Source organism: Charadrius vociferus, unplaced genomic scaffold, assembly GCF_000708025.1.
Source record: "Charadrius vociferus isolate BGI_N301 unplaced genomic scaffold, ASM70802v2 scaffold363, whole genome shotgun sequence".
Lineage (NCBI taxonomy): Eukaryota > Metazoa > Chordata > Aves > Charadriiformes > Charadriidae > Charadrius > Charadrius vociferus.
Window position 1 is genome coordinate 2,762,211 of NW_009647942.1, and position 12,519 is coordinate 2,774,729.

The following is a 12,519-nucleotide window of genomic DNA, read 5'->3' on the forward strand; positions in this document are numbered from 1 at the left end:
AGAAATAACTTAATTTACAGGCAATTTCCAAGTAACTTTGACTGATAAGGCTTTGAAGAAGACACTAAGGTTCTGGGTAAAGTCACACTTAATGTCCCAGTGGCACTTAATTATTAGCCCCATAAAATCAAGGTGCGATATGAAAGAAAATGGTTTTGCATGAGTCATATTTTCATGCCTCATTCTTAGTCTAAGTATTTCGTATTCTGCCTCAGTAACACTGATTATTGTGCATTTGCACATTAATCTCCAGTATAAAGTGTTTTATAGAAAATTGATTTGAAGGACATCTGGTTTTAGAAGTTCAAACCACGGTTACATGTAATTGCGGTTATAATTTAGACAAGGAGGCTGAAGGCTACATGGATGAAAAGCCTGAGGCACTGAGACTGGGATTTGCACAGATTCAGTCACCTGAGACAACAGTGAGCCCCCAAAACCCTGCCAACCCCACGAAGGTCTTAATGTCTTGTTGGACTAAGCAGCTTGACTCCTACCTCACACCTACACCAGTCAAGGGCTTGGACAGCCAAGGGCATGCACAGAGTTGTCATAAAGTAGAATATAAAAGAAAGTCCTTAAGCACTGGTTGAAAGCAGATCTCCTACACCTTGAAAAAAATGCCTTAGGCTCCTGTCTGCAGAAGGGAGACCAACACTGTGAGTCGCAAGCAGAAGTAGGTGCATACGTGCACTAGAAGGAGCAAGTCAGGAAGAGAAACTGGGCTCAGAACACTCCTGTCCTCAGCATCGCCCATTGTCCTTACATGTCATGTAGACATCTAGGTCTCTAAGTCTGAATCCTCTGTAACAGCCCAGAATTCAACACTAGTTGTCGCAAAGCTCAGCTTCATGGCTCAGAAACCTCTTATGGTCCATCCCTCAGTCCTTTATTTGTGAGGGTAAAGGGAGCTCTGCTGTTTTGGCCATATTCCCCAAAGTCTCACATCTTTTTTTGGCAGCTCTCAATGCTGACAAAAGGGGAGGTACCTTAAAGCAAAGGTGGAAAGGTCTCATCAGTTCCTGGGCTTTAGTCAATGACAAGACCCACAGGGACACTATACAGCAGTTACAATCAGCATTTCCCCGCAAAGAGAGCAAACACCAAAATCATAATTAGAAGCTCTGCCTCTGGTTTCAATAATTTACAGTCTTTTTATAATATTTTGTCATGTTTTTGTTATGTTTATGTTCCTCTTGCATCCGCAGTGAAAAGAAATGAGATTTAATAAATAAAATGAAGAATTCACATGGCAGTATAACAGCCTGAAGGGAAAAAGGGGACATTTCCAATACTTCACTGTCAATAACTCATTTAGGTATCAACTTCCTCCTGCATATTAACATTGCTTGGGCAGCCGGACTTTCCTAGGGAAATGTTGGCTGGATTAATTGCCAGGACCACTGGCACTAATTGTAAGTACTCATGGCTTCCTGGGGAAGAATGAGCATGTCATTAACTCAGCTACTGGAAGAGGTGGTCCCATTCCTATCAGTCCCCCACAGGCTTGGGCATTTTTAAACTTATTTTTAGCCCATTTCTACTAAGGCAATTAAAATTTCTTTCCTAAGAGAAAGAAAAGGTACTGAATTAAGGCATCAGGGAGATGCCATCATCCTTGTCATGATTTGTGGAAGAGGCAGAGACTGCCCATCCCTGGGACTAGCAGTGGTGATGGTAAGGCAGAAGGGTTACTCCTGTGAATCTGTAGCTGAGTTACAGTATATAGGTAACTTGTCCTTTTTCTGATGCAGACCAGTTGCTCAGAGAATGGCAGGAAACACCTTTTTTCTCGTCCTGTTACGAGGCAGCCCCAGTGACAGAGGAAAGTGGCTTATGTTTGATACTCCACCAAAGCTGAGCCAATGGACTCCTGAAAAAATATAACTGAACACACAGAACAGGCAGGGAAAGATCGAAAATGAAGGGATGGATTTTTTTTTTCTAAGAAAAAACCTATAAATAAACTATCCAAGATAAATATATATATATATATAAAATCAAGGAAACTTTACTTACTAGGAATGTAAGGAGGGTTATTGATATCATTAACAGCACATCCGGGATACTGGCCTCTTAAGAAGTTGGATGGTTCATTCATATCCTTTAATAAAGAGAGCAAGACACGTGTCAAAAGCCTCATTTTCTTTTTTTTAAAGATGGGAGGGCAAATATAATGAGACATACAATCCAGATCCCATCGTAGTCGAGGACATCCTTAAACTCCAGACACAGCTGCGTCCACCACTCAACTGTCCTGGGGTTGGTGTAGTCAGGAAACACTGAGTCTCCGGGGGGCCAGGCCTAGAGTTCACAGGGATAACGACTGGTTATCTTCTCATTTCTGTTACACAGCTGCTTTATCACTTAGAAGCAGTACTAGACCAAATGCATGAGAGAATTTAATAAACCAACCTTTCCAACAGCAGGAGTCACGCCATCGGAGTTGTTCACCCAGACTCCCATTTCCTCTCCGAGATCATAAGGCCTGTAAGTGCCTGGTTCTTCGTCCTTTGTTATGAAAGGGTCCTGAAAACAGCGATTACATTTCCATTATTGAAATCCCAAAGGTAACAATTACTTTTCTATTTGTATATTTTAGAAAAATTTGGATGATGTTCTTAATGCAGATTGCAATAATTTTGGAAGAAAACAGCATTAAAATTTAATAAGAGTTGAGAGCACATAATAATTTAGGAAAAGTCATTAAAGATGTGTCATGAGTATTTCTTGTATAGGGCAAAAGTGATGTGAAATTATTAAATAACCTCATGTTTATTTTTTATGAGACATTCTATGTTCAAATGGTTTTAGAGAGGCACTAGATCTTACTTTCCCTCCTGCCAAAGTCCCCGCTTGGCAGACTGGGGTGCCACACTGGGCATTCCCACACTTGGACACCTCTGGGTTTCCTCCAAGGCAATCCTCATTCCAGCTGCCTCAGCATCAGCAGCTCAGTGATGGAAGAACTAACACTTCTCAAGGGGCTTGAAGCTGGGACACATCCAACCTCAAAAGGACCTCACTAGCCCTCCCTTCAGATCCATGTCAGACAAGGATGTTTTATGCCAGTCTGGTGCAGAGTAACCCAACTCATGTGTGCCTGCAGGGCCATACGTCTCTGTTCCCCCACAGGCATGAAGATCACAGCATTTTACACCCCATAGCTGGTCCTTGCTGCCCCTTTCACTGCTTGGGGTGGTCACCACCTCCCATTGCTGCCAGTAGCATTGACACCACCAGCTTCTCTGCCTCAGGATGGCCATCCGTAACCACCAAGCTCATCGAAAGGGAGCCTAATCTGCTCCTGGGAAAGACGGTGGCCCCCCATGTCAGTAAGTAATAAAGTTAGGAATACTTTGAGATGCCAGTGGATGAAGACGTACTATTCAACTCTGCTCAGCAGTCAGTTGGGACTAAAAGGAGATAAGTGCGTTTTGCAATATGTCCCTAATTGGGAGCAGCTATCTGCTTTGTGTTATTTAGAACAGAGGAAGATTGCAGTCATTTTTGGAAGGGAAGGGAATTCTTTACTTTTCTCTTAGAAAATGTTATTCCCTCAGGTTCTGCTTAAGGCAAAACCTTTCAGTTATGAAACACAATGGAGAAAAACACCACTGAAACAATTCTTCCATTCACTTATAGCTTGTGCAATAATTTAAGTGAACTTTAATTAAAATGTGATAGAAGTCTAACTAATAAACTTCTTAAGAACAAAAAAAAGAAATCTGTTCCCAAATGGTAAATTTCTTTAAAGTCATGTTTTAAAGCTCGTTTTAATATCTAAATTATTTGCCTGATTTACTTGTAAACACTCTGATAGCGATAGTCTTAGTGAGGAAAGCATATTCTTCCTTGCCTCAAAAACAAAAGCCCCTGCTAAATCCCTACCTTAAGTGTAAAATTCTGTTCAATTTTAACTACTTAGCTCCAGAGTCACCTTCATAAAGATTATAAGTGTCCATTACATTTTTAACCTGTTTAATAGTTCAGCTTTGGAAAAGAGAAAACTGTCCATCTGCAATAATTATCGTATAATTGTGGAAAATATGTCTCTCGAGGGACTTGAAGGCTGGAAGGAGTCAGCTTAATTAGCTACTCCTAATCCAAACTTCTGGTTTCCTTCAGCTGAAAGGTTATTCCAGTGCATAAATCTAATATATTATGCAAGTTTAGTATCGTCCTAAAGAGAACAAAACCCTCCCATGTATTCACGGGTTGTTTGTGGGGGAGGAAGTTCATGTCTGTTAAATCTTCCCTAACTCATCTTTTTAGCAGCTCTTGGAGAGGAGGTGCTGAGCATCCTTAACTAAAATTGATTGCCCCAAGACCTGGGGTCACCCATCACTTGTCCAGACCAATACACTTCCACCTATGAGCCCCAAAAATAGATTTTGACACACATCCATAAAAACTCATCTCTGGAAATTTTAGCCTCTACAGCTCATAGAGCTGGACTTTAAAATGTTAAAGCTATCAAGTATTATTTTGAATCATAAGCATGTTGCTATTGACTTTTAAGTAATTTGTCACTCATGTCATTCCTAGCTGTTCCTATTTTTAGTGTGATTTAATGGAAGGTATGCAAGGTCTTTCATTAAAGCTCCTCTTCAGTAATGATGTTTATCATTTTACATTGTTGTCATTGTTACTTTTAGAACTTCTTTCTTTGTTTCTAAAAAATTTATTTGTTCTGACTCAGCTGAAGCATGCACATTATTCAGAGCAATAATGATGACCAAGTACTGACACTCTTAGACAAAATTTCCCTTAAATGGAGGTGGCCTCTGAAAGAGATCAGGAGAGAGAAGTGCTGAAGGACTGCATTTAGAGACTCCGATAATGGGGCCATGCTACTATCAAAGTGACCACAGGCACAGAGGGCTCTCGGCATTGGATGCAAGCATGGGGACTGGACCTCCTGATGGTAAGGCACCAGCCACCCCAGCGGTGGTGGCACAGCCAAGTCCAGGGTCCTATCCTCAGGCAGGTTACTGGTGTTAATACTGCTGGCTGTTAGGATCTGCACTTTGCTTGTGATCATAGTGGTCTGAGGTGAGGAGGACTGAACCCGTCTCCCCAAAATCCATCTACTAGAGGTTTTACATGACACCAAGTGGCTGCAATCAGAGCCCATTTGCTGAAATCATCATGAGGGAGGCAACAATCTGCTACACTTGGGGAACTCACTCGTTACTGTCACTACCCAAAGGGAATCTAAATAGAAAATGATTCTTCCAGTATTGAACTGGATTACGCTTGCCTTGATTGCAGTTAGCACGGCTTTGCTGTCACTTGGGAATGAAACCCGTCATACTGTTCCAGTTCCTGACTCAACTTATGGGAATGCTTTACATCACTAAAGAATGCTAACAGTCAGTTTGACAGAAATATTGGCAACTATAATAAAGTGAAAATAGAAAACTTCACTGCCAGTGCAACCTGTACTTCCCATGAGCTTTTAAAAAATTAAGGACAAACTGAATCAGCTTTTGTTCTTTTTCACAAGCTTATCTAAAGAACTAGAGCAGAGGACAGCCCTTAGTTACAGGTTAGTGGAAGGAGGAAAGAAGGGCTTCCTATCTGGATTCCTATCAGCTCCTTGCATGAATTAAGAGTCATCGTTATATTCCTTGCATCTGCCTAATAGCTGAATTTATATTTATATAGCAACAGCTCCTCGCACTGCTCTAGCATGCACCATCTGAGAAACTGAAAGGGCTTTAAAAATGTGGTTGAAGTTAAACTCACCAGTAAGAAGGCAGTGTGACTGCTTGCCTGTAGCTCCTTACCCAGCAGCAAGTGCAGAACAACTGGAGGTATCCTAACTTTGATGAAAAAGAGGTGACTACCACATGTTTACTGAAGGGCAAGAGTGGGCATGGGAAGAGCTACCCCAAACTCATGGTATTTAGCTGATATATTCATGTCTCACAAACATTTTTTGAGCCAAACGAATAAACGGGCAGGTGTTATTTAACTTGAAGAGATAATTAGATAATTTTTAGAGCAGTATTGAGGATACAGGGAGCCTAAAATGCCTAATAGCTGGAAAGACCACTCAGTCCTCACAGCTCATGTGCTCATCTACTGCTTGGTTAGTTATTTACAATGATGTATCCAGTTAATTTTGGTCTATTTTCGTCTTGAAGTTGCACTCCATCAGAGTGACTTAGTAATCTGCTGCTGTTTAAACTCTGTGCCTTAGACCTCGATGGAAACTGTTTTCACTGCTGCACCCTGGAGCTTCTCATGATTTACAACTGCAGAAGAACTGGGACCTTCATGGGAATGTATGCAAATAGTGCTCACTATATAGGCTGCTATTTCCATTATCAATATGTAATTGATCACTTGGGCTGTGTAGTTTTGTTTGAGATTCCTAGCAGCAAATGCAATTATAGTACAAAAAAGTGAAGATTAGGCCAGTAATAAATAGAGAGTGGGTATTTTTAATGAAACTACCAGATAACACCTCCCCCCCACCAGACTAAAGATCAGCAAACCTCATAACTGTATTTTAAAAAGAAAACACTGATATGGGTATCTGTGGTGCTGACTAGTCCATCCTCCATGATATGCCAGACTTTGCAACAAATTATGGAGGGAAAAATAAGGGCAGGGAGGCACTTCTGGCTTAATCTACCTATTTGACAAGATAACGTGATTTTTAGATGAGGAAACTGCAGTAGCTCTTGGTTGTCTTGACTCCAGTAAACATCTGATACACTACTACAAGTGAAAGAGGAACCAGCCCACAATTTAGGACTCTGCTATTCAATCTCCCTTCCCAGAAGCCATTGACAGGACCCCATGACAAGATGAGGAACGCAGCCCTTATTTTAAAAAGACAGGATCAATAAAGCCAGTCCACATTAGTGCCTTATCATTAGTCCATTACGACTCAGCTGGATTAACTGGTCTCTTTATGAGTATGAGCCACCAATAGATGTAGGTAAATGCGATGCAGGGTTTTGTCATACAAGACAATTTTTGGCAGAAGAAGGAAATATTTCTGCCATTCTCCAAACACTGTGGGGGCATCACCTGGAGCACTGTGAAATCCAGTTATCTGCTACACAGGCAAACACATTCAAACTGGGGCATATGTGGGGGACACCTACTGCAATGAGATCTGAAGACCTCCCCTGGTAAAAAGAGAAAAAATGCTTCAGTTTGTTCAGCCTAGCAAAAAAAAGGTTGAGGGAGAATACGCTTGTTCGCGTAAGTATATCAAGAAAGGAAGTAGCAAGATGAGAGACTGGTAGTTTGAGGTAAATAAGAATAGTAGCGCCCAAATGAAAGGTGTAAGCTGGCCATTTAGGCTGGAAAATAGAAGGCTGCAATTACAGCAAAAAGTCCCGAGAAGGACTCTGTGGGACTGTATCCTCCTCCTCCTCTTCCCCCTGTGGGTCAGCACAGCCTGAGCCGTCCCTGATGCATCTGTGGGAGCTGTTCGCACCACGCACCCGGGGAGGGAACCCTGGCCCCAGGCAGCCGGCACCCCAGTCAGCTCGTCTTGCAGACAGGCAGCTTTATCCTAATGGCTACCTTAAATGTTTTCTGCCGCAATTTAAAGCATTTTTCTTCTTATCCTGTCCTTAGTGGTTACGGAGAACAAATTACACCTCTCTTCTCTGTTGCGACATTTCATACCCACTTGCGCTGCTCCAGGTCTCGGCACTCCTGAGCCTTCCCACCCTGATCCTTCCCAGGTGGTGTGAATGCCCCAGCCTGTGCTGGGACCAGTCTTACCCGTCTATCAAGGACTTTTCTTTAATTTCTGGCACCCAATTTCCTTGCCACCATTGGCGTTCACTTAGCTACTGTGAGAAAAAGTAATTCCAGTGCAAGGACATGTATGGGAACTTGCTGGAGAGAGGCAGCAATCTTTGTTGGAAAAATTGATGGGAGAAGATGGAAATCTTCGATCTTCACTTCTACTCAAATTCATTCATTGGGTCATACATCAGTTTTGGTTATGGGTTCAACATAATTTTTCCACCAATTTTCATGCAAACAAACTTATCTTACATTAATTTAGATGAAAAGTAAATATAAGGTAATGTGAACTGTAGCTATTAGCTCTCTAGAGTGATAACGAGTAAATTTTTTCCACTTCTGCTATTTTTGTGTGCATATTAAACTCATTTGTTTTTTTTTTTTTTTTCAGGAAAAGAATACATTAAAGCAATTATATCTCAACTCAGCCCTGAAGGGAGGCAAAATTTCTCATAAGTGGGAAAAAGTGAAAGAGAATTTATGTTATGGTATAGAGATGGTGTGGTATACAGATATCTGATAGATGCAACACATTTAAATATGAAATCTGTGAAAAATTATTCTTCAGCTCCTCTAAACAAATGGCAAAAATGGAAAATCTGCTACAATAGCATGTGTGCGTTAGCACCTAGATACTGCTATGAACACTATGTTGCAAATAGTTCTGATAAATGGAGAAATTATTAGCAACATTGTTAATTTACCAGAATCACAACATTGTGCATTCCTTCCTTCTTCAGCTGTTGGAGGTACTCTGGCAGACCTGCATAATTCACTTTGTCATAGGTGAAGTCCATGCGACGTTCCATGTAGTCGATATCAAAATGTTGGACATCCTGCACATTTTTAAAGTAAACATTACATGAGTACTGCGTCCAGCTCTGGAGTCCTCAGCACAGGAAAGACATGGACCTGTTGGAGCGGGTCCAGAGGAGGGCCACAAAAATGATCAGAGGGCTGGAGCAGCTCTCCTATGAGGACAGGCTGAGAGAGTTGGGGTTGTTCAGCCTGGAGAAGAGAAGGCTCCAGGGAGACTTTCTTGCAGCCTTTCAGTACTTAAAGGGGACTTATAAGAAAGACAGGGACAAACTTTTCAGCAGGGCATGTTGTGATAGGACATGGGGTAGTGCCTTGAAACTAAAAGAGGGTAGATTCAGACTAGATATAAGGAAGAATTTTTTGTGATGAAGTTGGTGAAACACTGGCACAGGTTGCCCAGAGAGGTGGTAGGTGCTCCGTCCCTGGAAACATTCAAGGGGGCTCTGAGAAACGTAATCTAGTTGAAGATGTCCCTGCTCACTGCAGGGGGTTGGACTAGGTGACCTTTAAAGGTCCCTTCCAACCCAAACGATTCTATGATTGAAGTATTTGATACAGAAAATCAGAACGTATGTGATTGTATTTCTAAAAGGTAACTAACGTATGAAATGAAACCTAAGAGATTGGCTATAATAATTATAAATAATTGTCAGGCTAAATTCAGGTCCTATAGGCTTACATGGTAGCAATGGACAAAATGGAAACGTAGGAGTCCCAGTTTAGCAACTGTTTAGCAGCGATACGCATCAGAAGTACCATAATTTTTTTTTTATGCAACCACCTCATACTGCATAACAGTAAATCCAGAATCACCTGCTATGCAGCCAAGAGCAGCACTTAAACCTTATGTGCAAAGCCCACTTTAAATGTTCTTTTAAGCAATATAAAGATATTACATGCAAAACCACTACATAAGATTACGAACATACTTTTATTCTAAAATTCTCTTTGTAGGATAATCACATTTCCTCTATTATAATTTTATTCCTCTCACTTCGGATTGTAAAATTAGCATACACTGTGAAAAATTTGTACTTACATATGGGATATCATAGTAGTGCATGCGATCGACGGTTTTCTTTAAAACTTCAATGTTGCCATAACCCCATCGGGAGAGATGAAATCCAAGAGACCAGTAGGCAGGCATGTGTGGGCGTCCAATGGCCTACAGCAGAGATGAGGAATATAGAAATGCAAAGGGTGAGATGAAGAGAAGTTATTCTGGAACACCAGGAGAGGCTCCCAGCTCATTTAAGCCACAAAGATCAGGGCACAGGTACGACCCACCCATGAAATACCCTTTCCTGTCTCAGAACAGCTCGCTGTACACTATGCTTGGCTTCAAAAAAGTGCTTCTCCTGGTGGACCCTTGTCCTTAGCAGAGGCTCTGAGTGACACCCACACTGAGCATCACTTGTAAGAACACCACAGTGGAAGACACGGTGTACAAAATCCAGGCTAAAGTTAAATGAGGGTCTCGCTGAAGTCTCAGCCTTCACACAGTAGCATGTACATTGACTTACACGGCACATGTCGGCAGAAACCCAGCGTGAACCCTCTCAACGCCTGACCCGTGCCAAGTCCACAAACACTTTGGTCAACAGCAGGTACATCTCCAACGCTACGCAGCAACTTCAGCTTTGCTAATTTCTCTTGCTGCATCCAGCTGAACTAACTCATCAAGAGTCTGATGTTTATTTGAGCTCTCTGAAGTTTTAATTATATTTACACACCATCCCGATGAAATTCAGTTACTTATGACTGACTGCTCTTACTGCTGGCCCACAGCATTGTGTTGCCAGGCATTGACAAACCTCTTCAAAGTCAGTTACTGTTTGGTCCCGAAATTCTCAACTGAAACATGAGGTAATGAGTTAAATATGATTTTATAAATATTTGATTTCCACTGGCTCCACACAACCCAGCTGTAAATTGCATGAGGAAACTTGATTGAGAGCACAGGGGAGCGAGGCATCCTGCTCTGCTTCCCCCGGTGAGAGCTGCTCTGGCAACCTGGGACAAGCAGCAAGAAACCACAATGTGTCTGTTCTAGAAATAAGCTGAAATCTGGTGTCGCCGCATTAGTACACACTGGTGTTTTCTGGGGGACATCTCTTGAAACCCTTACTCCAGTTTTAAACAGTTAGATCCCATGAAATTAACCTTTGTTCTGTATTTCTAACTTCCTTGCAGGCAATACATGGAAATCAAGTAGCTAGTGAGCACCATGACTTATTTAATCAGTTGCAGATATTGACTCCCTTTGGCTAAATAACTGTTCCTCCCTTATTTCCTTATGGACCTCCATAGTTAGGTAATTAGGCTAAGAAGTGAAAAAGAACAAAACTTGCATATTGGCAGCTGAACCCCATATACTTTAATTAAATAAAACAGGGCACTCCTGGTGCTCTGTATCTGTTCCATTGCTAAGCTCTCTAGAGATCACAATGCATAAAGGCACATCTTCCTATGGGATTGTCTCCAGTCAGAGCCTGACCTGGGAAAACAATGCCAAACTTGAAATTGCTCTAAAATACGAGACGGATGCTAGAGCTGGTGGGATGTGCAAACTGCACCGGACGGAAAAACAGATGCAGGAGAGAAGCAGGGAAAAGCAAAGGAGGTTTTAATGCACCCAAGTTGGGGGAACACACAGAACAAATTAATTCCAAATGAGAATGGCTTATGGACAGATAAGTGAACTTTAAGCACTAAGCATTACAAATTTGGCTACACAATGTGCTTTTGCTTGTTGGGATGCTGCTATCACACCTAAGAAAATGCAGGAGGAGGCCAGAACAACTGGTGAGGTTAGTGGTTTGAATGCCTGCAGGAGGGATGCTCCGGCTGAGCAGCACAGCTGCCCCAGACGCCTGCTACTCCTCTCATTCCACCGGACTTAACTCTCATCACCCTCCTCAATACCTACTTCATCTCCAACCTAGGTGGAGGCTAAGCCCTTCAGAAGAAGCAAGAGCAGATACCAGCAGCATGCTCCTGGCCCAGCTGCACTTCACCCTCACTGCACACCACTGCGCCCTTGCTAGGAGAGGCCCCGGGCAGACGAAGATGCCCCCCTACCATGCAGGGGGAAGCTGGTGGGCAGAGACATGCCGTTGCCACCACGGTGCAGTCTCATCTGGTTACTCATGTCATTAGTTATTTCCAGCTTGTGTGGACACACCCGATCCCCCAGACTATGTTTCAAGCTCTGCTGGGGCTTCCCATGGAGAGCTGAATGGGTCACCATGGCTCAGGACAATCTCCTAGACACCCTATGAGCCAGCACCGAGGTGTCCAGCAGAGCACGGCAAGCCTCAGGGCAAGAAGTCTGCTTCTCTGTCGCAACTGCACTCGCCTTATTAAGGATAAATTCATCTGAGGAGGCAGCAGAGCTTGTTTTAGACCAGCTAACACTGCAAGATGAGCTCTGTGAACCCCACCACTTTGTGCTCCTAAAGCAGATGCACATTTTGCCCTTGCTTTCTCTACCGTAAACAGAAAGTGACCTCTACAAACAAGGTTAAAAAGACAGACCAAAACAAAAGAACTCCCTTAATGAAATAGAATGTTTTGTGCACAGCCTTCTCCCCTTGGACAAGAGGAAGAGGGAAAAGCAGCTGATAAATATTCATCCTGTGGCTGAAGGCAGAGCCCAGTGCTCTGGCAGGGTGTCTGTGTGGCATCCGCTGCCTCTCCTCAAGCAGGCTGGGAAATGGGAACGGCCACGGAGGTGACCAGCCTGGGCAGAGGCAGCAGGAACCACTGGGCAGCCCTGCTCCGGGTCCTGCGATACCCTGGGTCACTCCTGGCTGGGGAGGACATCGCCAATACAACACAGTTCAAGAGCTGAGTGGGGATATGCTTCTGCCCCCATGTCCTGTCAAGCTCTGAGGTGGACGCCAGTGGGGCTGGAGG

General features: G+C 42.9%; 1 protein-coding gene across 1 annotated transcript in view; it reads right to left on the reverse strand.

The window, feature by feature from the left end:
• LOC104284854 (putative maltase-glucoamylase-like protein FLJ16351) overlaps nucleotides 1–12,519 on the reverse strand; it is a 67,760-nt gene that overhangs the window by 36,689 nt on the left and 18,552 nt on the right. Inside the window, exons 7-11 of the mRNA XM_009883226.1 lie at nucleotides 9,641–9,766; nucleotides 8,487–8,618; nucleotides 2,416–2,529; nucleotides 2,188–2,304; nucleotides 2,020–2,104 (exon numbers count right to left, since the gene is read on the reverse strand). Coding sequence (XP_009881528.1) covers nucleotides 2,020–2,104; nucleotides 2,188–2,304; nucleotides 2,416–2,529; nucleotides 8,487–8,618; nucleotides 9,641–9,766 — 574 coding nt within the window. The remainder of the gene's footprint in view (nucleotides 1–2,019; nucleotides 2,105–2,187; nucleotides 2,305–2,415; nucleotides 2,530–8,486; nucleotides 8,619–9,640; nucleotides 9,767–12,519) is intronic.